We start from the raw sequence: 27,758 nt of genomic DNA on the forward strand, positions 1-27,758 counted from the left end.
AAGGGTGCTATGTTCCAAACCAACATACAAAAGTAAGTTATATTTTTGTATTCATACTGAAAACAAATAATTATAAAATAAAAATCTTTATAAAATACAAATCTTATAATTTAAAATAATTAAAAATATTAAATCACCTAGAATTAATCTAACAAAGACATAAGCAATCTTTATGCTTAAAACTATAGAACATTAAGATAAATTAGAGACACCAAAATAAATGGAAAGACATTCTATCTTCATAGATTAGATGAGTAGACCCTTTATATGCTGGTATTAGTTTCCTAGTATTTTAATAGTACTTTAATCCCTGTCTCTCTTGTCACATGGTGTTCTTCTGTGTGTCCATCTCTATGTCTCTTTTCTTATGAGGATGTTAGTCAAACTGGATTTAGGGCCTGTCTTACTCCAGTATGGCCTTGCCTTTACTAATTACATCTGCAATAACCCTATTTCTAAATAAGGTCACATTTTAAGAGTTAGGACTTCAACATATCTTTTGCAGAAGACATAATCCTACACACTAAGTAACAAATACTTATTTTACAAAATAAGTATACAGCTTCAGTATAATACTGAATACAAACCCAGCTAATTTTAAAATTTACAATTTTTCTTATAATTGATCTGATTCTAAAATTTATACAAATATGCAAAGGAGCAAGGAAAGCCCAGACAATCTTTTTTTAAAAAACATTTTTTTTTAGGGCCAGGGTTTTGACTCAGTGGTAGAGTGCTTGCCTAGCATGTGTGAGGCACTGGATTTGATCCTCAGCACCACATAAAAATAAATTCAATAAAGGTATTGTGTCCATCTACAACTAAAAATTTAAAAATTACATTTTTTAGTTGTAAATGGACAGAATACCTTTGTTTTATTTAATTACTTTTATGTGGTGCTGAGGATCGAACCCAGTGCCTCACATGTGCTAGGCCAGCTGTCCACCACTGAGCTACAACCCCAGCCCCACAAACACAATTGAGGAACATAATGGAAGGAGGATTTTTTTCTATCAGATATCAAGATTTATTATAGATCTGTAACATAAATTAAGACAGTGTGGTATTTCCATAAGGAGAGACAAAGGAACAAACTGCATGGTTCTGAAACAAACCTATGCATATATAGACAAGACATACGACAAAGGTGACAGTGCAGAGAAATAAAGGACAGCCTCTTCAAAAATAGGGTTTTAAAATTTAATATTCACATAGAAAAAAATAACACCTGATTTACCACATACTATATGCAAAACCCAACTTCAGAAGGATAATAGCTCTAAAAGGGAATGACAAAGTTATAAAACTTTCAGAGATTTCCAACCTATGGTAGGAAAATATTTCTTAACAGTATGCAAAAGGCACTTAGTGTAAAAGTCTTCTACATTCATCAAATGGCACCAAAATAAAGTGAAAAGGCAGACAACTAAATGGGGGAAGATATTTGGAATACTTGTATTCGAAAAGGACTTGACATAGTCCATTTCTGTTGTTACAACAAAAACTGGGTGATTTGTAAATAATAGAAACTTATTTCTTTTAATATTTATTTTTTAGTTTTTGATGGACACAACATCTTTATTTTATTTTTATGTGGTGCCGAGGATCGAACCTAGCGCCCTGCGCATGCCAGTCAAGCACGCTACCGCTTGAGCCACATCCCCAGCCCTAGAAAGTTATTTCTCATGGTTCTGGAGACTGGGTAGCCCAAGATCACTGTGCCAATCAATCTTGTGTCCAATATGTGCTCACTCTCTGATTTTACATGGAACCTTGTTGCTGGATCCTCTGGAAGGGAGTAACATTGTCTCCACATAGGTGAAGGGTAAAAGAGAAGGAGGGTCAGGCAAACCTTGTGTTAAGCCTCATTTATAAAGGTATTAATTCCATTCTACAGTCTAATCACCACCCCACAAAGCCTTTACCTCTTAAGAGCATCACTTTGGGATTTTAGTTTCAATATCTAAGAGAGGAGAATTCATATCCAGAAAATATGCCCACAAGAAAATGACAGACAATCCAACAAAACAAAAACACCAACAGCCAAGTAAGAGTCTTGAACAGGCACTTTGAGAGAGGATATTTAGATATCCAAAAACATGAAAATGGGTTAAACCTCAATAATCTGGGAAATGCTAATTTGTTGAGAGCCACAGCCAAAGCGGCCCCAGCAAACTTCCAGCTGATTGGCTCACCCAGGCCCCAGCAAACTTCCAGCTGATTGGCTCTTCTGCGGTGATGCTCATTGGGCTGTTTCCCCACCCTTTCAGGCCATGGAGCTGCTCATTAGGGGACTCTTTTGGCTCCACCCACACGACCCAGCCAATCGGCCTCAAGAGCGGGAGGAGTGGGGGTTGAGAGGCTCACTGGAAGCCCGTGGTGGCAGTTGGGCTCTGAGGGAATTCCTGAAGAGCTTGCGTGGTGCGGCTTGTGAATTATTCCCAGCCAGACTGTGGCATTTGGTGGCCTACATGGGGAACAACTGAGGGTAAGTGATAAGGTAAACTGCTCGCCCCTGAGGGCAGGGCGAGAGGATGGGTAGCCATTTTAAGATTCTTCTTTCGTTTTGTTTTGCTTTTAAGTTGCCTGTCCCTGGAGATGGGTGAGACGGAAGAAAAACTGCTCACATCTGAGGAAAAACTATTTGTGTCGGAGGAACAGATAGGGAGAAAGGAGGATGGACATTTCAGGAGGATAGAAAGGCTGATATAATGAATTTTTGTTCCATTTTTGTTTCATTCTGTTTCGGTTTTGTTTGGTGTTATCTTGTTGGGTTGTGTTATCTTTATAATAGAAATATGGGATCAGAAATTAGTAAAAAACAAACTGAAAGAGTGTTAAGTAAATTGTTAAAGGAGGCATCCCAGTAAAACCAAGAACAGTTAGGGCATAGGTCGATACCATACAAAAATGTAGCCCATGGCTTTTTAAGGAGGAGTTGTTGAATATATCACATTGGGACCATCATGGTGAAGATTTAAGGGAGAGGGAAAAGAAAAACCCAGGAACTCTGCCAGTTGGCACATTTCCATTATGGATGATGATACGATTTTGTTTGCCTAGTCCAAAGCCTTCAGTTCAGACTATGGTAGAAGACATGTTAGATCAAGTAAAAGAGAAGGTCTCTTGAGCTAGTCAGACAGAGGAAGAAAATTTAAAGGAGGAAAAGCCATTAGGGGAGAAGTTAAGACAGGAGGCTGACGCCTTGAGGTCAGCTCATCCGATGACGGGTAAGGACCATATGTAGTATTGGACAAAGGCAGGCACGGTCCCTAAGCCACATGCTTGTTGTTTAATTAAACAGAGAGAGGGAGATGTTGAGAGCCACAGCTGAAGTGGCCCCAGCAAACTTCCAGCTGATTGGCTACTCTGTGGTGATGCTCATTGTGGTGGCAGTTGGGCTCTGAGGGAATTCCTGAAGAGCTAGTGTGGTGCGGCGTGTGTGTTCTAAAAATAAAGTTCGTTTCTGCTTTACAAGTGGCTCATGAATTGTGCTCAGCCAGACTGCGGCACTAATTAATTTTTTTTGAGGGGATGCCTGAGATTGAACTCAGGGGCACATGGTCCCTGAGCCACATCTCCAGCTCTATATTGTATTTTATTTAGAGACAGGGTCTCAATGAATTGCTTAGTGCCTTGCTTTTGCCGGGGCTGACTTTTGACTCATGTAGCCTTCCAAGCCCTGTAATTATAGGCATGTGCCTCCTCACTTGGCGGGAAATGTTAATTAAAACTTTAGTGAGCCAGGAGCGATGGCACATGCCTGTAATCCCAGCAGCTCTGGAGGCTGAGGCAGGAGGCAAAACCAGCTTCAGCAACTACTGGTGACCCTGTCTCTAAATAAAATAGAAAAAAGGGCTGGTTATGTGGCTCAATGATCAAGTGCCCTGGTTTCAATCCCTGGTATTAAATAAATTAATAAAAATTAAATAAATAGAGCCACAGCCAGATATGGCTGTACCCCAAGAGTTGGCTAAAATTATAAAAATTTTTACTAGCAATTATTGGTTAAGATGTCGGGCAACTAAAATGCTCACACATTGCTGGTGGAAGTATAAACTGAAATAACCACCTTCTAAAATTGTTTGACATTATCTACTTAAGTTTTATGTATATATGCAAGCAATTACATGTGTGCATATGTTACAAAAATAAGAACATTCACAGTAGTCTTATTCCTAATAGCCCCTGTTGCAAGCGGCACTATTAATAATTACTCAGAGGCAGATTGTCTTTGAATACAAGTGTATATTAGATTACACCAATCATCAAACAATTAATGCAAAAAGTGTGGGGTGTGCTGGAGCACCTCAATTTGCATTCAATACACACTAATTAAGCACTACAAGCAAGTCACACAATCCTAGGGCAACCACAAGCCCCAAAGTCCCTCTGATGCCACCAGACTTCTCTTAGCCAAAGAGCAGACCTTGTCATTGTACGCTGGTTCTCTCCAGCCAATGGTTGGATATCAGGGAATGGTGGAGTCCATCTGGGGACGGACAGCAAGGCTGCCAAGTCTCACTGACGTCCTCAGAGTGAAGCTCTTCAATGTTGCAGGACAGGCGGTTTATATATAGTTCCAAGTTGGTGGTGCATGTTGGTGATTAGTTACACCCAGTGAGAGTCAATGTCCATTGATTTATGTCCAGTGAGATGATGTAATTGTGACTGGGCATGTTCTTTGCGCATGTCCATGGAGCTATGCTTCCTGTCAATTGCAACCAGACATGATTAAGCATGCCTGTGGCTGCTATTCCTTATGGCTAGCAACTTAGTGAGTCCCAGCATGTCTATGGCAAATGCTCCTTACAGTCCCAAATTGGAAACAATTTAGGACCATCAATCATAGATGATCAAATTGTAGTATACTCATTAAACATAGTACTACGGAGCAAGCAAAAGGAATAAACAACCACAAAAATCATGGATGCATCTTCAAAACAATGTTGAATGAAAAAATACTCAAGGGCTGGGGATGTGGCTCAAGCGGTAGTGCGCTCGCCTGGCATGCATGCGACCCGGGTTCGATCCTCAGCACCACATACAAACAAAGATGTTGTGTCCGCCGATAACTAAAAAAAAATAAATAAATATTAAAAATTCTCTCTCCCCCTCTCTCACTCTCTCTTTTAAAAAAAAAAAAAAAAAAAAAAAAAAAGAAAAAATACTCAAACTTGACTTTGGCAAGTTAATAATCTCAGAGATATAATGTATTTCTTAGAGGTGCGTTCAAGATTAATGGAGCCGAGTAGGATGGCACCCCCATCAGCTGGGGTGGGAATGCGGGTTGAAGCAGGAGGATCATGAGTTCAAAGCCAGCCTCAGCAAAAGCGAGGCGCTAAGAAACTCAGTGAGACCCTGTCTCTAAATAAAATACAAAATAGGGCTGGGGATGTGGCTCAGTGGTTGAGTGCCCCTGAGTTTCCCTAGTCCACCAAAAAAAAAAAAAAAGAAAGAAAAAAGGATTAATTGGAATAATACATGAAATGTCAGGTATTATTTGTATTATTTATTATGTTGTCTTGACAGGCCACCTTTCTGCAAACAGCCATTAAAGAACAGAGCAGAACACTTGTAGCGCCATCTAACGTCCCTGACAGCCTACCCCAAACTCCTTTTCCACTCTTTAACAAGGATCTGTTTCTTTAAGAAGTCAACCATAACTGGAGTAAATGGGATGCTGGGAGTGAAGGTCCTCTCTGCTAGGTCCTGGGGCCTGACGGGAAAAGGGGGCGGAGACTAGTGCTGGCAAGGTCCACTGAATTCAGGTCTGAGGCATGACGGGAAATAAGGGCGGAGACAGGGCTCTGAAGGCTCCCTGAGCTCAGGTCCGGGGCATGATGGGAGAGAAGGGTGGAGACCAGTGCTGGTAAGGTCCACTCAGCTCAGTTTATGGCATGACGGGAAAGAAGGGCGGAGACCAGGGTTGCACACGCGCCCTTGGCCGAATATTGCGTTAAGCTGGATCCCGCAGAATTCCAGTAGGAGAAAATACTGTTCCTGCCAGCGCGAGGCCTTAGTTCCTGTTCTGCTTTCTCCGCTCGAGACTCCTCCGGGAACCGGGAGGCGACTGAAGGTGGGGCGCCGCCGGGAGGGCAGGCGGGCGGGGGGGCGGAGCGCAGCCGCCCCACGTGACTAGGAGGTGCTGGGTGGGCTGCGCGGCAGCGGTGGCATGCTCCTACAGCAGAGGTCTCCTGGGGACGTGCTGACGGGCCAGCGGGTCCAATGCTCTTCCTCCAAGACTGGGTTGCGGCGTCGGTTCTTACTGACGGGCACGAGACTTCTTGGTGGGAATGGGAACTTGGGAACTCATGCAATAACTCGGAGGAGGGATGAGCGCCCTTAGGTGGTTAAAACTGTGGCAAGTGGTCAAAAGTTCTTAAGTCTTCTTTGGCACGGACTTTAAGAGCAGTTGTCAGTTTCCTTGTTTGTCTTGTTTGGAGAGGTTCCCATTTGGTTCAACTTTAATATGCATTTTTTTTTAGAGGAAGGGAAGCTGACTTGAATGGCCAAGTTTCTTGTTTACAGGATGGCGTTACCTGCATTCAGAGGGGCCTGACCCCTATGGAGACGCTGAAAGGTACAGGTGACCCACTTTAACTAAGGGCATATTGTCGTGATGGGGTCTGGACCTCTGAATTAGCGTTAGACTAAGAATTGGCACCCTTGAAGGGTTCAAGTGAAGGGTGAGTTAGAGATATGGGGAGGTTGCTGTGTCCCTCTTTAAGAAATAAGACCTCTAGGTCAGTACTCCTGGAATTAGGAACTGTATTTCTTGAATCCATTCTTCTGAAAGCTTGGTAACTTCCTCTCACAGCTGGGTCTGCTATTCTAATTTCCTTTGCAACCTTAAACATTTTGGAGAAATTAGTGCTTGTCTTTAACAGGGAAATTCAAGCTGTTGATAGAAGACTTTTCTTATGTTAAGGTAGTTACTAAAGGAGAGAAAGCAGGAAGAAAAAAGAACAGTTAGTCATGGTTCCAGAGGGTTGTTTTTCAAATGTTCAATCCTGACACTTTTAACATTGATAAAGGGGAGGATTCCCCCTCCCCATAAAAACAACAACCAACCAAACAAAACAAAAAAACACTAAATAGCTGTGTACTGATTGTGTATTTTTGTTTTAGGAGTCCAACTATCCATTGCCAAGAAGAAATCTATTGGTTATAAAACTAGAACGCCTCTACATAAAAAAGTAGAATGAAAGAACCTTTGGATGGTGGATGTGTCAAAGCAATGATACCTCAACAGGGGCTTCTGGACAAAATTAAAGAAGAACCTGACAATGCTCAAGTAAACTTTTCCTTTTGAAAAAGTGCCCCCCCCCCCCTTGTCTACTTTTGAATTGAAAAATTTACCTAGCCAGTTTAAGGCTTATAAACTAAAACAAATATTCTTTCCCCCTTAGGTGGGTGCTTTGGTTTGATTTTGTACTCTCAAAGTTCATGTGTTGGATGCATAATTAACCAATGCAATGTTGTTGGGGGTTGAGGCCTAATACCAGATAATTAGGTCATGAGGACTTCTGTCCTCAAGGATGGATTGATGCCATGGAGTGGGTTAGTTATTGCAAGAGAGGCCTTCTTGTTATAAAAGCCAGTTCAGCCCTCTTTTGCTTCTTGCTCTTTCTTGGATCCTCTGTTGCCTTTTCCCCTGATGCAGCACATAAGACCCTGACTATGTATAACCCTTATATCTTGGATTTCACAGGCTCCAGAACTGTAATAAATTTCTTTTCCTTATGAATTATCCAGTCTGTGGTGTTCACTTGTAGCAACACAAAATGGAGTAAGACAATGGGTTAATCAGATTTCTGTGCTTTGAATGATAAAATATCTTGGTAACCCTACACTATTTTGTTTTGTAAAAAGAAAGTGTTATGAATTACCATTTTTTTTCATATTTGGCATTTTTAAAAAAAAAGTCTCTTATATCTGATATCACTTTCTTGTTCTGTTAGGTATTTGTTGTCTATTGTATGCTCTGGGGCCCAGGAGTAGTTACCTTAGTCTCCTACTTGTAGAATTTAGTAATTAGTAAAGAAGACAGATTATACAAGTATTGGCCAACTAAAAAAAAATATTTATATATGTATGGTTACAAACTATAACAAGTGCTTTGGAAGAAAAGCCTAAAAATGGGCACTCTGACCTACTTTTGGTCAGGGGATAGGAGTAATTACAGAAGGCCTCCCAGAGGGAAGGATTTGTAAGCTAAATTGTGAAGAACAAATTGACTAGGCAACTGGCATGAAGAAGAGTGTTCAAAACAGTCCTGAGTTGGAAAGATACATGGTTCTTTTGGTGAACTGCAAGACCAGTGAACTTGGAACAGAAAAGTATTAAAATGATAATGATGGTGAACAACAACAATAACAGATGGTATGGGGCTGGAGTTGTGGCTCAGTGGTAGAACATTTGCCTGGCATGTGTGAGGCCCTGGGTTCAATCTTCAGCACCACATATAAATAATTAAAATAAAAAGATCCATTGACAACTAAACAAATATTTTAAAAAACCAGATGGTATTAGTGTATCCATATGTAGTATATGTTGTGTCATAATAATATGATATAATTATTAATAACTTATTATATGTACTTAGAGCTTGAACACTGTTGCAAGCAGTTTACATACATGAATCCTCTTGGTGATTGCAACTTTTGGGTTAAATAGGAGCAGACATACATAAGAAACAGACAGTAGTTTGTTAAAAGGTCACACAATTAAGGATACCATCTGTCTTATATGTTTTCTGTTGCTATAACAGAATACCTGAAACTGGGTGATTTATAAATAAGTTTATTTTGGCTCACATCTGGAGGCTGTGAGTCTAAGAACACGTTATTAGTATCTGCTTGACTTCTGGTGAGTGCATAGTATTGTCTTACCTCATAGTGGAAAAGTGGAAGGGCAAGCATACGAGCTTGGAAGTTACAAAATTTAAACCCTGCTTTATAACAACACATTCAATAACTAATTCAGTCCTATAAGAAAGACATCAATCCCTCTTAGTGGTCTGATCACCATTTAATGATGTCACCACCTCTCAACACTTTTTCAGTGAAAATCAAATTTCAACGTAAGTTTCAGAGGGGATGGATCACATTCAAACTGTAGCACTAAGTCATTTCATATTGCTATAACAATACCATAGACTGTAAGGTCTATAAATGACAGATGAATTTCCCTATGGTTCTGGAGGCTAGCAGTTTGAAATCAGGATGCCAGATGATTGGGTTTTGGGAAGAGCCAATTTCTTGTAGACTTAGGTGGTGAAAAAGCTAGCTAGTTCTCTAGCCTCTTTTTTTTTTTTTTAATATTTATTTTTTTAGATGTAGATGGACATAACACAATGCCTTTATTTTTATGTGGTGCTGAGGATCGAACCCTGGTCCTGCCTGTGCTAGGCAAGCGCTCTACCGCTGAGCCACAATCCCAGCCCCTCTAGCCTCTTTTTTATAAGGGCACCAATGCTGATTATGAGGTCTCTACCCTCATGACCTAATTACCTCACAGGGCTCACCTCCAGATGTCACTTGAGAGATTATAAGGATTTCAACTTATAAATTTGGGAGGAGGGGACATAGACATCCAGTGTATTGCAGATATCTTAGTAGTAATGAAATAACATAACCAAAGACAGTGGAATCATTGACAGTGTCAGATTTAAATAAGGCCAAGTAAGATAGAAACCTAAAAGTGTTTATTGAACTAGGTAATTTGAGATGATTGGTTATCTTAAATAATTTCTGATAAACTAGTAGCCTGATTGGTTCGGGAAGAAATTAAAGTGAGGAAGTAGAGAAAGAGTGAAGTACATTTATTGAAGTTTGGTGGACTAGAGAGGGAAGAGGGAGGGGAGTATTATAATTCGAGGGGAAGAAACCAATATGGAGATGGAGACAGGTGGTAGTTAAAGGGAGGCAGGATAGAGTGCTAGAAGAAGGAAGAGAAAAATCGTGAACACAAGCACTGTTTTAAGAAGGTTGCCTTTTCCTGTGAGGTAAGAGAAAAATTTGCTGATCAGTTTATAGATAGCGGGAATCAGGATGTTGAGGAACTTGTTGCTTAGTTGCTTGTTTTTAATTGATTAAATTGAAACATTAGTGAGCAGGAAATATGTGAGGTATGGTTTTGAGGGTAATGAAGGTTTAGAACAGTTATTTTGCAAAATAAAAGAAACTGACCAGGGAAATATAATAAGAATATAAGAAAAATATTAGAGATTGAGTAGTTAATAAGGCAAAACTGAGGAAGGTATATATTAGTACTTTTAACTTCTACCTCTGAGTGCCAATAAATAAATATCAAGTAATGTTTAAGACCATTCACTTTGGATGGAATGGATTTGGATTTATTCATTCATAAAATATTTATTATGGCCACTAAGTATAAGAGCTGGTATTTTTGGGTATACATCATTATGCTACACACTTTATATTAGTTAAATCATTTGTTTTCTGCTAATGGTCTATGGGTAATATCTTTATTTTACAGTTAAGGAAATTGAAATGAAGAATGTTTAAGTAACTTGTACAAGAGCCAAGATAATGTTTCTCTCTGCTGTCAGAAACCATAGTTTTCTCTGTTGTTTACTATGCCTGGTATCCGATATACAGAGGTGAAAAGACAGATACGGTCCTTGTCCATAATGGACATAGTCCTTTCAGTCTAGTGTGTTAGCCATTAATCACATTACCATTCCTCAAAATATGAAATAATGTTATGATAAGTGCTATGAGAGAAATGAGATGAAAGAGAACTGAAGAAAACTTAATTTCAGTTGGGGACCAGTGTTTGAATTCATCCTATCAGTTATATTATATTTGTACATCTGTGAGAGAGAGCATGAATTTTGGAAGAGAGACCTGGGTTTGATTTTCATACTTAGTATTTTTGTTACCTTGGACAAGTTACGGAACATCTCTAAACTTTACTTTCCTTTTCTATAAAGATTGTATGATAGTTATCTTTTTTGAAATTTTTTTATTTGTTCTTTTTAGTTATATATGACAATAGAATGTATTTTGATATATCATACATATATGGAGTATAATATCCCATTTTTTGTGGTTGTACATGATGTGGAGTTACACTGGTTGGGTATACATATAAGACATAAGAAAGTTATGTCTGATTCATTCTACTGTCTTTCCTATTCCCATGCCCCATCCCTTCCTTTCCTTTTCCCCCCCCCCCCCCCAATCTAGTGAACTTCTGCCCACTCCCATTCCCCCCCCTTGTTGTGAGTAGAACATATCAGAGAGAACATTGGCCTTGGGTTTTTGGGATTGACTTATTTCACTTAGCATGATAGTCTCCAGTTCCATCCATTTACTGGCAAATGCCAAAATTTAGTTCTTTTTGGCTTAGATATATTTTATTGTTTATATGTACCACATTTTCTTTATCCTTTCATCAGTTGAAGGACAGCTAGGTTGGTCCCATAGCTTTGCTATTGTGAATTGAGCTGCTATAAACATTGTTATGGGTATGTCGCTGTAGTATGCTGATTTTAAGTCCTTTGGGTATAAACTGAGGAGTGGGATAACTGGATCAAATGGTGATTCCATTTCAGGTTTTCTGAGGAAGCTCCCTACTGTTTTCCAGTGATTGCACCAATTTGTAGTCGCACCAGCAATGTATGAGAGAGTGTTTTTTCCCCACATCCTCACTAATATTTATTGTTTCTTGTATTCTTTTTTTAATATTTATTTTTTTAGTTATAGGTGGACACAATATCTTCATTTTTAAATTGTTTTTTTTAAATATGGTTCTGAGGATTGAACCCAGTGCCTACCATGGACTGAACACATGGTAGGCAAGCGCTCTACCTTTGAGAGACAACCCCAACCTGTTACTTGTATTCTTGATAATTGCCATTCTGACTGGAGTGAGATGAAATCTAGTGTAGTTTTAATTTGAATTTCTCTAATTGCTAGAGATGTTAACATTTTTTTCATATATTTGTTGACTGATTGTATTTCTTTTTCTGTGAAGTGTCTGTTTGTTTCCTTTGTCCATTTATTGATTGGGTTGTTTTGTTGGTGTTAAGTTTTTTGAGTTCTTTATATATCCTGGAGATTAATGTTTTATCTGAGGTGCTGGTGGCAAAGAGTTTCTCACATTCTGTAGGCTCTCCCTTCACATTCTTACTTGTTTTCTTTGCTGTGAAGAAGCTTTTTAGTTTGATACCATCCCATTTATTGATTCTTGATTTTACTTTTTGCACTTTAGGTGTTTGGTTGAGGCTTGTTCCTAAGCCGACATGATGAAGATTTGTGCCTACTTTTTCTTCTAATAGGCGCAGGGTCTCTGGTCTAATATCTAGGTCCTTGATCCACTTTGAGCTGAGTTTTATGAGGAGTGAGAGATGGGGGACAGTTCTGTCTTATAGGGAGCACCTCTTTTGGTGTCCAAGTACCTTTCACGGAAAGTGGTGAATTAATGCAGTGGTTCCTAGTTTTTGGCACTTAATAAAGCAATTTCAAAATTTTTGGTTTTGGAACTGACATAGTTGTTTATTTTAATAAGTATAGGTAGGTTTTGCTAACTGCCATTTATTATATCCATTGTTTTAGAAAAGACAGTTTTTTAAAAATTGTTTATTCAGAAATATGTAAGGCCATTTTAACACAAAAGATGGTCGTGATTTCCAAATAAATGGTAGTCCTTTTCAAGATAGGTGTATATATTTTTAAAAATTTGTTTAATGATTATTTTATTCTACATTTTAAAGAGTATATTAAGGTAAATCTGATTTAGGCTGTGATGCTTTGTGCATAATGAGTTGATTGCATTGAAATTCTTCTCTCTTTTCTGCCGTTACAGATATGACAGCTTATAAGTCTTTTGGCTAAAATTACTGATTTAGATCTAATCTCTAAATCATCCAGATTTCATTTCATTTACTGCTCCCTTGTAAATACATCCTAGAAAATGAGTAGTAGTCTGGGTTGGAATAACTGTATATTATTCTCATACATCAAGATTATATTTGGAAAGTGGATATAGCTTTATAAAATATTCTCCAATTCTAAAGATTGTCTTTATGAAGATTAAATCTACTCTAATAACTTTCAAATTTTGACTTTTGAGATATTTGTGAAGGTGATTGTGAGTAAAATATAAAAGATATGAATGTGATAGAATTACTTACATATATTTTATTCATTTTTCTCTTTTTCTTTGTATTTAAAAGGAGTATGGACATGCCCAACAGCCAAAAACTCAAGAAAGTGAATTGAAAATCAGTGCTGTATTTTCAGTTAGTGACAATTCTCTTGGTAAGAAATAGAACTGTGTGAGTTAATACTGTTAATATTTGTTTACTCTGTCTAATACAATTGAGGGAAAGCACCTCTTCATCTAAGTCTTCTCCTTTAGAGCATGTTTTTCAAATTGGGAGCTGTTATTCACCATCATTTAAAAAAAGGAAACAGAATGAGAATATATCAGAATGTGATGTGTATAGCAGGGAAATGTACTATTTCTTGAAACTTCTGTTTCAATTATTAAATTGTACACACACACAAATGTGTGTGAGAACTGGGTTATAATGTAAAATTTAATTTTTATAGGTCATAATTTAAAAAGTTTGAAACCCCTGTTTTAGAACATTGTTTCATTGAATTTCAAAACAGATTATATGTCCTAAAAAAGAATCATATATACATTTAATATTTTGCATATATAAAAAATACTAAAACTGGTGTTTTTTTTTTCTTATTTTGCTAGGCCAGCAGTTGACTTCAGGCTTTTCTCTTGTACCACCTGGCGCAAAAGTATTGGTTCCTTCAGTTCCACCTGTAGCTATTCAGGTTTTTTGTTCTGGTTGTAAAAAGATGCTTTACAAGGGTCAAACTGCATATCACAAGACAGGATCTACTCAGCTCTTCTGTTCCACACGATGTATTATCGGATATTCTTCACTTGTCTGCCTACCACTTCCTCCCAAGAAAACCTGCATAAACTGCTCAAAGTATAAAATTCTTAATGATATCTCTTTTTTACTTTTTTAAAATGTGTATATATTTTAGTTTAAACATGTTGCTACCTCATGTCTCTTTGACACATTTCTATGGAAATTGTTTTTTAATTATATGAAGTTTTACAACATTATATAAGTAACTTGGTGTTAGAAGTATTGCCTAAACCAGTTTTCTGCCTCTTTCAGTTTAAATTTTACCATGGAAAGAAATGAACCATTTTTGGAATTGTAGGACCACTCATATTTCTGTAAATGTGGACAACAACCATTTAGAATTGGTTTAAAAGCTATCTTAAAGTATAGATACAGCTGGGCATGGTGGTGCATGCCTATAATCCCAGTGGCTCAGGAGGCTAAGGTAGGAGGATCATGGGTTCAAAGCCAGCCTCAGCAAAAACAAGGCACTAAGCGACTCAGTGAGACCCTTTTTTTTAAAAAATAAAATACAAAAAAATAGGGCTGGGGATGAGGCTTAGTGGTCAAGTACCCTTGAGTTAAATCCCCAGTACCCCCACAAAAGTATAGATACATTAGTATCACTTTGTGTGTGTGTGTGTGTGTGTGTGTGTGTGCGCTCCAGATTTAACCGAGGAGTGCTTTACCACTGAGCTACATCCCTAGTTCTTTTTCTATTTTATTTTGAGACTACATCCCTAGTTCTTTTTCTATTTTATTTTGCTAGTTGCTGAGGCTGGCCTCAAACTTGCCATTCTCTGGCCTCAGCCTCCTGAGTGCCTGGGTTTACAGGCACATGCCACTGCATCCAGCTTAGATTCATTCTTAATAATATATGAAAGTTATTTAATTTTTTAGAAGGCAAAAACTGCTAAGTGGTCACAGAAATAGGTGTTTACTTCTAATATCCTTGTGAGCCTTTATTTGGGTCCTTGCTTTATAATACTGCTTAGATGCAGAGAGAAGAAGAAACAGAAAGTTATATAAACTTTCCTTTATCTTACTTTTGAAGAATTTGCCATGATTTGCCTATTTTCATGATAGTTGATTCCAGTAAGAAAGTGTGAGACTTCTAGCTTCAAGTTTCATTTGCTGGAGCTGGTAGGACTAGATTTAGTGGCCATCACACAACTCTAGATCCTAAGGTAAATGTCTTCTTACTGGCTAGCAGCTGCCAAGATCACACATGAATGAGACAGCAAATGAAATTGTTGCAAGCTTGTGTTGTCAGTAGTGATTACGTAGAGGAAGAAAAGTTAAAAGCTTGGTTGTAGATCAGTGGTGGTAGTTTATTGGTAGAGCAGTTGCCTGACATGAGTGAAGCTCTGGGTTCAATCCCCAGAACTAAAGGGGGAGAAAAAAAAAGAGCTTGGTGTTTTAGATTATGATTCCATCACTTCTTATTAGCTAAGTGACTTGGGAGAGATATGTTAACTTTTCTGAATCTCAGTTTTTCACTGGTAAATAATATCTACTACTTTTTTTTTAGATTTTTTTGTAGTTGTAGATGGACAGAATGCCTTAAACTATTTATTTATTTTTTGTTTATTTTTATGTGGTGCTGAGAATCGAACCCAGTGCCTCACATATACTAAGCAAGCGCTCTACCACTGAGCCCCTGCCCCAGCCCAATATCTACATCTTTTTAAAAAATATTTATTTTAAATTATTTTTCAGTAGACCTTTATTAATTTATTTTTATGTTGGCTGATTATCGAACCCAGGGCCTCACATGCCAGGCAACTGCTCTACCACTGAGCCACAGCCTCAGCCCCAAGAGTTTTTTCTTTCAACGTTTTTTTATTGGTACATCATAGTTTTACATAATGATAGGATTTGTTACATATTTATACATGCACAGGCACACAGAACAACACAGTAATTTGGTCAATATCACTCCCCAACGCTTCCTGCCTCCTTCCACTTCTGCTATCCCCTAGTCCCTTGCATTTATTGATCTCCCTACCCCCTAGGATTTTTGTTGTTGTTGTTCTAGGTATTGAACCCAAAGGTGCTTACCCAATGAGCCACATCTCCAGTCTACCTCCCCTTTTTTTTTTGTGGTGCTGGCGATTAAACCCAGGGCCTTGTGCATGTGAGGCAAGCCCTCTACTAACTGAGCTATATCCCCAGCCTCCAGCACTTTTTTATATTTTATTTAGAGATGGAGTCTCCCTGTGTTGTTTAGGGCCTCGCTAAATTATTGTAGCTGGCTTTGAACTATCCTCCTGCCTCAGCTTCCTAAGCCACTGGAATTATAGGCGTGTACCACTGTGCCTGGTTCCCTAGGATTTTAATAAGACAGTGTTAAAACATTACCTAGCACATATTTGATAGGTGGAATCTTACTGTTAATAATAAATTTTAAATATTTATGTGCTACTATTTATAATTATTACTTTGCATTATTATTGTGTATACTTTATAGGCTCTTTCATCTTTGAAGATAGGTGACAGTTTCTTTATCTAGTTGGTGTGTTTGAAAGAACGAACAAGGCTCGTCGTTGGAGAAAATGCCCGTTTATTGAGCAACACCTCTGCATATTTATAGAGCCGGGGGTAGTTTGACAGTTATGACAGTTTAATGGTTGAATGGTTTGACAGTTGGCATGGGGTGCTTTCTGATTGGTGGGTAAGGGTCATTGAGCCAGCAAGGCTAGTCTGATTGGTGGGTAAGGATCATGTGAGCCAACAGGGCTCACCACTGGACGGCTCTTCTCAGGGGATGGGGAAGTTAGTCTTTGGAGCCCAGGCGACTCCCAACATGTTGGCTTAAGGTATCTAAAAGTAAATTCTGCTAAAAGAAAAATCTCCAAAAGGGAGAGGTGTTGTTCAGGGTTTTATTTGTATATTCAAATGTAATTCGTTTTAAAATGCCCTTTTTATACTTTAATATGATAATGTCTTTTTAAATATATATTTTTATTCGTAGATGGACACAATACCTTTATTTTCTTTATTCAGTTTCTTTTTTTTATATGGTGCTGGGTATCAGACCCAGTGCCTCAGGCATGCTAGACAAGCACTCTACTACTGAGCCACAACCCCAGCCCTGTTAATGTCATTTTAATGAAACTGAAATGAAAGAGTAAATCTAGTTTTGTTTTTAGATATCTTGTTTCAACATATTGAATATCAATATAAAATGAATTAAGTTTTAAAGAACTTGGCATGACTTACACATCTGAGTGTATAATATAGTTTTTAAAGTAGTCACGCTGGTTGGTGACTTTTTACCACAGTGCTGCCCTTGTTTAGATTTATTTATTCATGTGTTTATTTATTTATTTATTTATTGTGGTGCCAGGGATTAAACCCAAGGCCTCACACATGCTAGGCAAATGCTCTGCCACTGAGCAGCCCCCCCAAAAAGTTTTTGATCTCTGGATATTGCCTTCAGAGTGTATGGAACATTCTTTTAGATTAATTTAGGGTACAAATCTCTCTTTTCAGCATGGATTTAAAAAAAAAAAGTTACTTGATGTCTTATCAGGTCAGTATAGTGAGTGATTAAACTGAGTTACCCTGTCAAGCATGATATTCAGTCATACAATTAAACAATGGTTTTAGGTTCTTATAAATTAAGAGAAATTAAGGGAAAGAAGAGAAAATAGAAGAAAATGTTTTGAGCCATGTTATTATGGCAACAGGTATAATTTTTTTCCCCAGGATAAATGTTAAGGTTTAACATTCATTTGAATACATAAGGGGATAAATGTTAAGGTTTAACACTCATTTGAATACATAAGGTTTGGAGTGCATTTGTATTTGTGTGCACAGTTTTTTTAAAAAGTCATTCTTATTGAATAACTTATGCATACACTATGTCACTGGCAGATATGCCTTATTAAGTAAAATTCTTTATTGCTGTTTTTAGTAAAACAGAGAGATACTTTTTAAAATTAATACTTCACTTACATATAAGCATATCTATTTACTTTTTTATTCTGCATAATAAAGATACAGATGGGAGCCAAGTTAGTGGAACAATTTAATTCCAGGCTGCCTGCATTTGTACTCTGCCATCACTGCTGGCCAACAGTACAACTTTGACAAGTGATTTCACCTCTGATTTGCTTTTCTTACTCGTGAAGTGGCAATTATATTTCCCTCCTTGTGTTTTTATGATATTTAAATTGGTAATTGAGCCAGGGGTGGTGATACATACCTGTAATCTCAACGACTCGGGAGGCTGAGGCAGGAGGACTGCAAGTTTAAAGCCAGCCTCAGCAACATAGTGAGACCCTGTCTCAAAAAGGGCAGTGGATTTCATTTGGTGGTTAAGGGCCCTGGGTTCAATCCTTGGTACCAAATAAATAAATAAATAGGGTAATTGAGTAAAGTGAATAATGCCTGGCACATATTAGTTACTCAGTTTACTTATATATAATATTACTGCCATTATTATTATTGTGACCTGGACTACTGTTTCTAGTTAATGACTGTTACCTTTGATTTTTATACTTGTGGGAGGAATATTAATATTTAGGCTCTCTTTTACCAGGGTATTTCCATCAGTGCTAATTGCAATAATTAGCTCTTATAAAATGGCTCTAGAAATCTCATACAATTAAAAAAAAAAAAGAAATCGCACACAATTATTCAGTTATTTGTGTTCTTCCTGTCTCATTTATGTCATGCTTATTTTTTATGTTAGTCATTGGTAGTTTCCATTTCCTCAAATCTTGTATTTTTAAATTTTAAAAAATTTCACATAATGTCTCATTCATATTTCTATTCTTGGCAGTTGCTGGAGAGTAAGAGGACACATATCTTGAGGTCTGGAGTTACGGGATGGCCACTGAATTTAGTCTTATTGACTCTAGAGATGAAATTTGGTTGGAGCTGGAAGCTTCACTGTTTTTTTGTCATGAGCTACTGGCCAGTTATATTTTTTTGTTTTATTTTTAATTAAGAACTTCTTTTTTGAATCCAGAGCCCCCTGTATGCTATGCAAATGCTGTACCACTGAGCTATTCCTAGCCTCTTTTTATATTGTTTTGAGACAGGGTCTTATTAAGTTGAACAGTCTGGCCTCTAATTTGTGATGCCCCTGCCTCAGCCTCTTGAGTAGCTGGGATTACAAGCATGTGCAGCCATGCCCCACTGACTGCTTATATTTTAAATGAAGTTCTCCCTCCACACATCTGTGAATTAGATATTATAAACCCCATTTACACGAGGAAATTGAAACAGTAATTGCCTAACTCATTGTTACTCAGCTGATAAGTGACAGAACATAATCATCCAACCCAGATTATTATTATTATTATTATTTTTAATTTGTAGATAGACCCAGTACCTTCATTTTATTTGTTTATTTTATGTGGTGCCGGGGATCGAACTCAGTGCCTCATGTATGCTAGGCAAGCGCCCTGCCACTGAGCCACAACTCTAGGTTTTCATATGCTTTATTCAAGTTCTTTTTCTAGCTGCCCCTGGTAAATATCAGGGGTAAATACTAGCTTACAAAGAGGAGAAAGTTACATTTTGTTTTGCCTTTGTTATTTATTTTTAGAGAAATTTTAAATATAAAGGATGTGATCACAACCCGGTTTGAAAATTCTTCTCTTAGCAAAGATTTCTGCAGCCAATCATGCCTGTCTTCTTATGAGCTAAAGAAAAAACCTGTTGTTACCATATATACCAATAGCATTTCGACAAAGTGCAGTATGTGTCAGAAAAATGCTGATGTAAGTTACATTTTACTTTTATTGGGACTCTTCTCAAAGATCAGAGATTTTTTTTAACTGGCTGCACTTACTTTATATGTGTGTGTGTTTGTGTGTTTATTTCCTAGGTTCGATTTGAAGTTAAATATCAAAATGTGGTACATGGTCTTTGTAGTGATGCCTGTTTTTCCAAATTTCACTCCACCAACAACCTCACCATGAACTGTTGTGAGAACTGTGGAAGCTATTGCTATAGTAGCTCTGGACCTTGCCAATCCCAGAAGGTTTTTAGTTCAACAAGTGTTACAGCATACAAGCAGGTATGAATATCAGTTTGTCATGCATAGTCAGGCTTACTCTTGAGCTGGCTGAGTAGGGATGAACTGCAGAGTAAAAGAGTAAGCTCCTGCCATCCATTCAACCTAATGTGATTTCCTCTCCAGGAAAATGTGATTCTGATATTGCAGGGGTGACTGTGATGTAAGATGATATAGGTGGAGTAGGTTACTTTAAGGTTCTCTTCATGCCTAAGAATTCATAGGTAATTACATGATTTGCTGTGTGAACTATTTTGTGAAATCGTGAAGAAAACTCCTTATTGTTAATAAACTATGAGCAAAAGTTAAAAGGTGATAATCAGTGAATCTTGGGAAACTACCTTTTTTTTGTTTGTTTTTGGCACCAGGGATGGAACCCAGGGTTGCTTGACCACTGAGCCACATTGCCAGCCATATTTTTTTATGTTAGAGACAGGGTCTTGCTAAGTTCCTAAGGCTGGCTTTTAACTTGCAGTCTTCCTGCCTTAGCCTCCTGAGCCTTTGGGATTATAGGCGTGTGCCACCACTCCCAGCATCTTTTTTATTCTGAAGAGTATTTTGAACTTAATTGTCATTTTGTTTTTTATTTTTAATTGTTATTTTGGCTTAAGTATTAAAATACTTTAGCTGATTTTATTTATTATAGTGAATAGTAGATTAATCTGGTTATTAAAAATATCACTTTGTAAATTTGATTATTTCTAATGATTTGGGTTTTTAGTTTTTTTTTTTTTTTTTTTTTTTAAAGACTGTGAACTGGGCTTGATCCTCAGCACCACATAAAAATGAAAAAAAGATACTGTGTGTCCACCTACAACTAAAAAATAAATATTTAAAAACAAAAAGAATTTGAATGACAGTTTTTTTTTTGACCAGGTTTTTGATTTGGTAATTCTGTTGTGCTGTTAGGAATGTACATTCGTGATTAAAAAGTATATCTTTTCTAGGAGTTGCCACTTAGGCAGTCTATTTACTACTCTCACAGGAATAGAATCTGATATTTTGTAAATGATCCAAAAATCAGTTCCATGTTTAATTTTGTTACTGGTGTTGTACTCAGTCCATTGCATAAAGGATGTTCCTCTTTTGCTAGGAAGATTATGTGAAACTTCACAATTTACATTTTCCTGCTGTTTACTTTCTTACTGAGACCATAATATAGCAGTTAGGAGCCAAAACTTTGGAGTGTGATGGAATAAGTTTAATTTCCTGTTTCTATTTATCTGTGAATTTAACTAAAGTTGCTTTTTAAACTTTGGTTAATGTAATTTTTGAAAGCACATCACTATGTTGTTTTAAGAATGATATGATATAGTCTATGTTAATTGCTTAGCATGGGATTTGACTTAAATTAAGCATTCAGAAAGATTGGTTGTATAAATAATAGCCATTTAATACTACAATTATTTCTTGCAACAAACTTACAGGCAGACTTTATTATGAAATTCAGTTTAAAAAAATTAGTAGTTCTGGGGCTGCGGTTGTGGCTCAGAGGTAGAGCTCTCGCCTAGCATGTGCAGGGCGCTGGATTCGATCCTCAGCATCACATAAAAATAAAGAAAATAAAAGCATTGTGTCCAAGTATAAAAAAACTAAAAAAAAAGTAGTACTGTAAGATCTCATGATATGCATAAAATAGCATTTCAGTCTCTCACTAAAGAGTCTCATAAGTTAAGTAGCTTTAAAGATGGTGGTGGATTTTACTAGATTGAGGTTTAGGTCCATACTGAGGATGGCTGTTTGGCTCAGGGACCACCTGGTCCTCTTTGGTTATTTATGATGAGAAAAGTATGTTATTTCCTTGTTTATTACTTGTAATGTGTTTTGTTCTCGCTAAAGTCTGAGTAGCTACTACTTTTCTTCAATCTTATTATTGTCTGAAAAAACCTGTTTTCCAACTTTCAGAAAAGTCTACTTGTCATGCTCAAATATTTCAGTCAAAGGCAATTGTTAAAGGTAGCTTTTCTTCTTTTTAGAACAATATGTAGTTATGTGTGCTTGCACTAAATATCTAAACATTATTTTGTTTTCTTAATAGAATTCGGCTCAAACTCCTCCCTATGCTCTGGGGAAATCATTGAGGCGCTCTGCTGAAATGATTGAGACTACAAATGACTCAGGAAAAACAGAACTTTTCTGTTCTATTAATTGCTTATCTGCTTACAGAGTTAAAACTGTTACTTCTTCAGGTAATGTTTAAATTTGATAAATTTATAGATTAGTAACTGTTGAAGAAGCCTGTAACTTCTTTTCTTTCATTTTCTAACAACCTAAATTTATCTGTAGGGTTAAATACTCAAGTTTGATTTAAAAAACTGATTTTTAAATGCAAATAATTGTATATATATTTTATAGGCTTTGTATATGAGAAGAAAGAAAAAATAATTGTAAGTTCTGGTTAGTTATTTAAATAGGAGTTAATAAAGGTTAGATGTGGTTAGATTTACAAATTATTATAGAATTCCTTGATTTTTTTTGTTCTTTATTTTTGTTGTTGTTGTTTATTATAGTTGGTATTCCATATCTGTAGCTTCCCTATTCATGGATTCAAACAACTGGATCAAAAATATTCCAGAAAAAAATTGCCTCTGTACTAAACATATACAGACATTTTTTTCCTTGTCAAGTATTATAGGTAATCCAGAGATGCTTTAAAGTATATGAAAAGATATTTGGAAAGGTATGCATAGATTACATGCAAATACTGTGACATTTTATGTAAGGAAATGGAGCATTTACGGATTTTGGAATCCTCATGGAGTTTTGGAACTAATTTCCCCAGGTTACTCCGCTGTGCCGTTGTACTGAATATTTGATTATTTTTTCTTCCACTTATAGGTTTTTATTTGTTCATTTTTATAATGTATTCATTGCTTTTTATTTTTTTTGTCATCAAGGCGTCCAGGTTTCATGTCACAGTTGTAAAACCTCTGCAATCCCTCAGTATCACCTAGCCATGTCAAATGGAACTATATACAGCTTCTGTAGCTCCAACTGTGTGGTAGCTTTCCAGGTATGATCAATCTAAGGTAGTGTTTAATCCTTGTAGTTTTCTTAGGTTTTATTCCATGGCAAAATGTTAACTGCTGACGGTCTATACTTTAAAAACTTCATATTTAAAAAGAAAAACATTCTGTTCAGCCTGGGTTCCAGAGGTTATTTGTATGAATTATCTAAGCCTGGACATAGGGCTTCATTATTCAGGGTACTTAGGTGAACTATTCTTCCCTTCTACTTTCTCCCTTGGTTCTCTCCGTTTCTGAAGGATGGAGACTAGGCTATAGTATGGTGAAGTACAGTAGTAGCCTTTGGGAGCTCATGTGCCCCTTACTGTCATTCTGGGCCAGAAACTTAACAACTCTTCGCATGTAGTTATAAGCATCCACTTGTCCCATTTTCTTCTATTTTCTGCAATCCACACAAAAAGAATAGAGTTTTGTGATATCCTGGGTGGAAGGAGGCCTGATGTGGTATCTCTGGTCCCAAGGAGAAAAGAGACTGCTGGTAGCCACAGTGTTATAATAGCTATTAGGAGTTGGTAACTGAGTGTAGTGGCACACACACCTGCAAACCCAGCTACTCCAGAAGTTGAAGGATAGCAAGTTCAAGGTCAGTTTGTGCAATGTAGGTGAGACCGTGTCTCAAAGTTTTTTTTTTTTTTTTTTAAAGTATGGGGGCAGCGGTGCAGGGGATGGGTTCAGTTGTAGAGTGCCTGCCTAGCATGTGTCAGGCCCAGGGTCTAATTCCCCAATGCTACCAAAAACAAGAAAAGATTTGGTTGGTGACAAGCATGCAGGAAGAGGTACCCTGAGGGAAGGCGAGGCCTGCCATAATTTACTGGAGAAATATCTGAGAGTTTGTTATCTGGGCAGTCTGGATTCCAGTCCTCAACCTTTAAAAAAAAAAAAAAAAAATATATATATATATATATATATATATATATATTAGTTGTCCGTGGACCTTTATTTTTTACTTATTTATATGCAGTGCTGAGAATCTAACCCAGTGCCTCACACATGCTAGCTCTACCACTGAGCTACAACTCTAGTCAAGTCTCAGCCTTTTAATGTTGCATTTGTCAGTCCTTATATTTTGAAAGTATGTCATTGAAACACTTCCTATGAGAAATACGATTTTTAAAAACTGTTGTGGGATTAATTAAATTGAGAAAGTAAAAATATCAAGTTAAGTTATTTCTCAGTTGATTAAAATTTTTGCCTGTGTTCATTCAGAATGTATTTAACAAACCAAACGGAACACAGTCTTCTGCCGTGCCTCCGTCTCAGGGCCAAGTGGTTGCGAGTTCACCTTGCCAATCAGTAAGGCCACCAGGAGGTGGTGGCCTTGCCTCTGCCATTTCCTCCAACTCTGTCACTGGCTCTGCCATAGCAGCCAGTCACCAGACTCTTGGTGAACAATCCCAGCAGGTTGCGGTAATGCAGACAGTTGTGAAACTCAAGTGTCAGCACTGTTATCATCTGTTTGCCACAAAGCCAGAACTTCTTTTCTACAAGGTAAGGAGAGATGATAAAGGAATTGCATAGGAACTTATGCAATAGAAGCACTTTTAGAAGTACTTTTTTCATCTTTGACAGTCAACTGAGTTTGCTTTGAAATAAAAAGGAAAAGGATTTATTAACAATAAAGCAGCTGTTTAGTTAGATCTTAATGACTGTTATTTCTCTGCAGGGTAAAATGTTTCTGTTTTGTGGCAAGACTTGCTCTGATGAATACAAAAGAAAAAATAAAGTTATGGCAATGTGTGACTACTGTAAACTGCAGAAAATTATAAAGGAAACTGTGAGATTCTCAGGGGTTGATAAGCCATTCTGTAGTGAAGGTAAAGAAAATGGCTTCGTATTATATACACAGCACGTGGTTGTTATGAAATAATTTATGATGAGTTGGGCAATTAATCATGATTAATTTTCAAGTAATTTTTCTCTTATGAGGTGTAAGTTGAACATTTTTTATGTTGAGATTTACTTAGTTTAAAGTCTTTTTTTCAAGTTTATTTTTTTGCTGTGCTGGGATTGAATTTATGGCCTTTTTGTTGTAGGAAAGTGATCTATTACTGAGCTATACCCCAGCCCTGAAGTCTTTCTTTCTTTTTTTTTTTTTTAAATATTTTTTTAGTTGGTCAATGGACCTTTATTTTTTTTATTTACTTCTATGTGGTGCTGAGGATCGAACCCAGTGCCTCACACATTCCAGGCAAGTGCGCTACAGTTGAGCCACAGCCTCAGCCCTGAAGTCTTTCTTTTTATAAATGTTACAGTAACCTCAGGAAAAATTATCAAAATATAATTAAATAATGGTATTCATATAGAAAGTCTTATAAGTTTAGCTATGACATTAGAGTTTTTTTGTTTTTTGACCTATTTGTAAATAGGGAACTTTAGCAGTTACTGCTTCTTGGTTTAAGAAACTTATAGTTCTGATGTTTCTGAATATAGATGGTCTTATATTTACATTTAAAAGGGGATGTGGGTTTGTTTTGTGAATATAAAAAGACTTCTTTAACCTAGAGGCAAATAGTGTGTCAAACGTTTAGGAATTAGCTTAGGATTTGTATCTGTGACTATAGAAACTCACTTTACCTACTAGAAGTTAATGTAAATTTGATGTTTCTTCTTGCATCCCTGTGTGTGCTCAGTCTGCAAACTTCTCTCTGCTCGAGACTTTGGAGAGCGATGGGGAAACTACTGTAAGATGTGTAGTTATTGTTCACAGACTTCCCCTAATTTGGTAGAAAATCAATTGGAGGGAAAGTTAGAAGAGTTTTGTTGTGAAGACTGCATGACCAAATTTACAGTTTTGTTTTATCAGGTAAGTGTGATATACTTTTTAACTTTTCTTTGTTTTCCCACTGGGACATGTTCTTACTGTGGTGTTGAGTTGGCCTTGAACTCACAATCCTGTCTCTGCCTCCCAAGTAGGCTTTTGTGTGTTTTTTTTAAGTTAGTGCAAATTATTTTCTATTTAAAATATGTTCAAATTATGTGAATAAAAGTGTGGTGTTTAGAGCTGTATAGAATAAATTATAGGCTACTGTAACAAAATTTGGTTGAATATAACCATCTTTGGAGAACAGAGTTAGGATTTCTAGAGACTTTGTTGTTGATTGAAGACATGTACCATTTATTTTTGCTTTCTTTCATTTATTTCAAGGCACATTGACCTTGTTTGTAACTTCGAGTTCTTTTCAGTTATAACTTTACATAATATTGCCTGAAGTGGCTCTCATTTAGGTTACTCTGAAGAATTTGAAGTCAGACCTTGTTCTTACTTCATGGGTCAAATGACAATGACTAGCAACCTTACCCACTTTCTTTTAGAAAAGGTTGCCTTTTGAAAGACTGTCAATGATAGTTACAATTAAAAATAAAGAAAAGAAGTGAAGACTAGGGAGGTTAAGTAATGTGCCTTTGAGGAAGCTGGTAGGTGACACCTAGGTAGCACCTGTAACACTTTATTGAAGTCTCTATTTTCTTATCTACCTCACTCCCAAAATATAATATTCTTGTGGTGGCAGATAATAACTTTTTCATCACTCTTTCTATGTTTAGGACCAATCTGTGCTTAAGACAGTGGATATCTAATTAGATGTTTGTTGAGTAAATAAAAGTCTTAATGACCTCAAAGCCTATATTCCTTCTACTGTCATATGCTGCTGCCTTTTGTATGTGTGTGTGGGGGTGTTACTGGGGATTGAACCCAGAAGTGCTGTACCACTGAGCTGTATTCCCAGCCCTTTTTATTTTACTTGGAAACTGGCTAAGTTGCCCAGGCTGGCCTTGAACTTTTTTTTTTTTTTGGTGCGTCATTGGGGTGGGGGTACCAGGAATTGAACTCGGGGGCACTTGGCCACCGAGCCACATCCTCAGCCCTATTTTGTATTTTAGAGACAGTCTCACTGAGTTGCTTAGTGCCTCACTTTTCCTGAGTCTGACTTTGAACTTGTGATCCTCCTGCCTCAGCCTCCCAAGCTGCTGGGATTACAGGCGTGCATCACTGTGCTCAGCTGGCCTTGACCTTGAATTTTTTATCTTTCCACCTCAGCCTCTCCAGCAGCTGTAATAACAGGCGTGTACCACCATGTCTATATGGCTTCTTAATGTTTTGAAAATAGAATCTGCCTTTAGATTTTTTCATCACTAATTTTGAAAACAGAATAGCAATTTGTATATTCTTTTTTTTTTTTTTTTTAGTTATAGGTGGACACGATATCTTTTATTTTTATGTGGTACTGATGATCGAACCCAGCGCCTCACGCATGTGAGTGCTCATGCTAGGTTAGCACTCTAGTGCTGAGCCACAACCCCAGCTCCCTGTTTGTATATTCTTAACCTAGGACATCTATGTGAAAAAAAAATAATTATATGTGTGTGTGAATATCTCTATCTATCTATCTATTCACATTTTATATATATTCACACTTTAATTTCAGTATTTTAGAATAGGAACCTTACATTTTGTAGACTCAGCTGACCTATATACCATGTTTTCATAGTGCCTCTAGATTATGATGAATGTTATCTTTTCATTATTTTATAGTTTTGAGCCTATATTGTCTTAAATTTCTTTCTCAGATGGCCAAGTGTGATGGTTGTAAACGACAGGGTAAGCTAAGTGAGTCCATAAAATGGAGAGGCATCATCAAACATTTCTGTAATCTGTTCTGTGTCTTGAAGTTCTGCCATCAGCAAAGCATGAATGATCCTCCTCCACAAAATAAAGGTAAGATTAAACTTAGCTAATGAGACCTTTATATCAGTTCTAGGATATATTATCAGCATACGAAGTTGAAAATAATAT

General features: G+C 37.1%; 1 protein-coding gene across 5 annotated transcripts in view; it reads left to right on the forward strand.

Annotated features, from left to right (window-relative positions):
* The first annotated feature begins 5,808 nt into the window (after nucleotides 1-5,808).
* Nucleotides 5,809-27,758, forward strand: part of Zmym6 (zinc finger MYM-type containing 6) — a 37,732-nt gene continuing 15,782 nt past the window's right edge. The window contains exons 1-13 of one of the 5 annotated variants that reach the window (XM_058570914.1): nucleotides 5,809-6,079; nucleotides 6,489-6,583; nucleotides 7,132-7,297; nucleotides 13,208-13,292; nucleotides 13,744-13,987; nucleotides 19,470-19,644; nucleotides 19,752-19,943; nucleotides 21,979-22,129; nucleotides 22,838-22,953; nucleotides 24,173-24,454; nucleotides 24,630-24,780; nucleotides 25,597-25,769; nucleotides 27,533-27,680. In XM_058570914.1, the coding sequence (XP_058426897.1) occupies nucleotides 7,205-7,297; nucleotides 13,208-13,292; nucleotides 13,744-13,987; nucleotides 19,470-19,644; nucleotides 19,752-19,943; nucleotides 21,979-22,129; nucleotides 22,838-22,953; nucleotides 24,173-24,454; nucleotides 24,630-24,780; nucleotides 25,597-25,769; nucleotides 27,533-27,680 (1,810 nt within the window). In that variant the 5' untranslated portion in view covers nucleotides 5,809-6,079; nucleotides 6,489-6,583; nucleotides 7,132-7,204. Of the gene's footprint in view, nucleotides 6,080-6,123; nucleotides 6,291-6,488; nucleotides 6,584-7,131; nucleotides 7,298-13,207; nucleotides 13,293-13,743; nucleotides 13,988-19,469; nucleotides 19,645-19,751; nucleotides 19,944-21,978; nucleotides 22,130-22,837; nucleotides 22,954-24,172; nucleotides 24,455-24,629; nucleotides 24,781-25,596; nucleotides 25,770-27,532; nucleotides 27,681-27,758 lie in introns of those variants that run through there. The other 4 variants (XM_046468439.2, XM_046468441.2, XM_046468440.2 and 1 more) reach the window with 4 other exon arrangements.

The sequence above is a fragment of the Marmota monax genome, unplaced genomic scaffold, assembly GCF_021218885.2.
Source record: "Marmota monax isolate L192 unplaced genomic scaffold, Marmota_monax_Labrador192_F-V1.1 WCK01_AAM20220418_F8-fsc00008, whole genome shotgun sequence".
NCBI classification, from domain to species: domain Eukaryota; kingdom Metazoa; phylum Chordata; class Mammalia; order Rodentia; family Sciuridae; genus Marmota; species Marmota monax.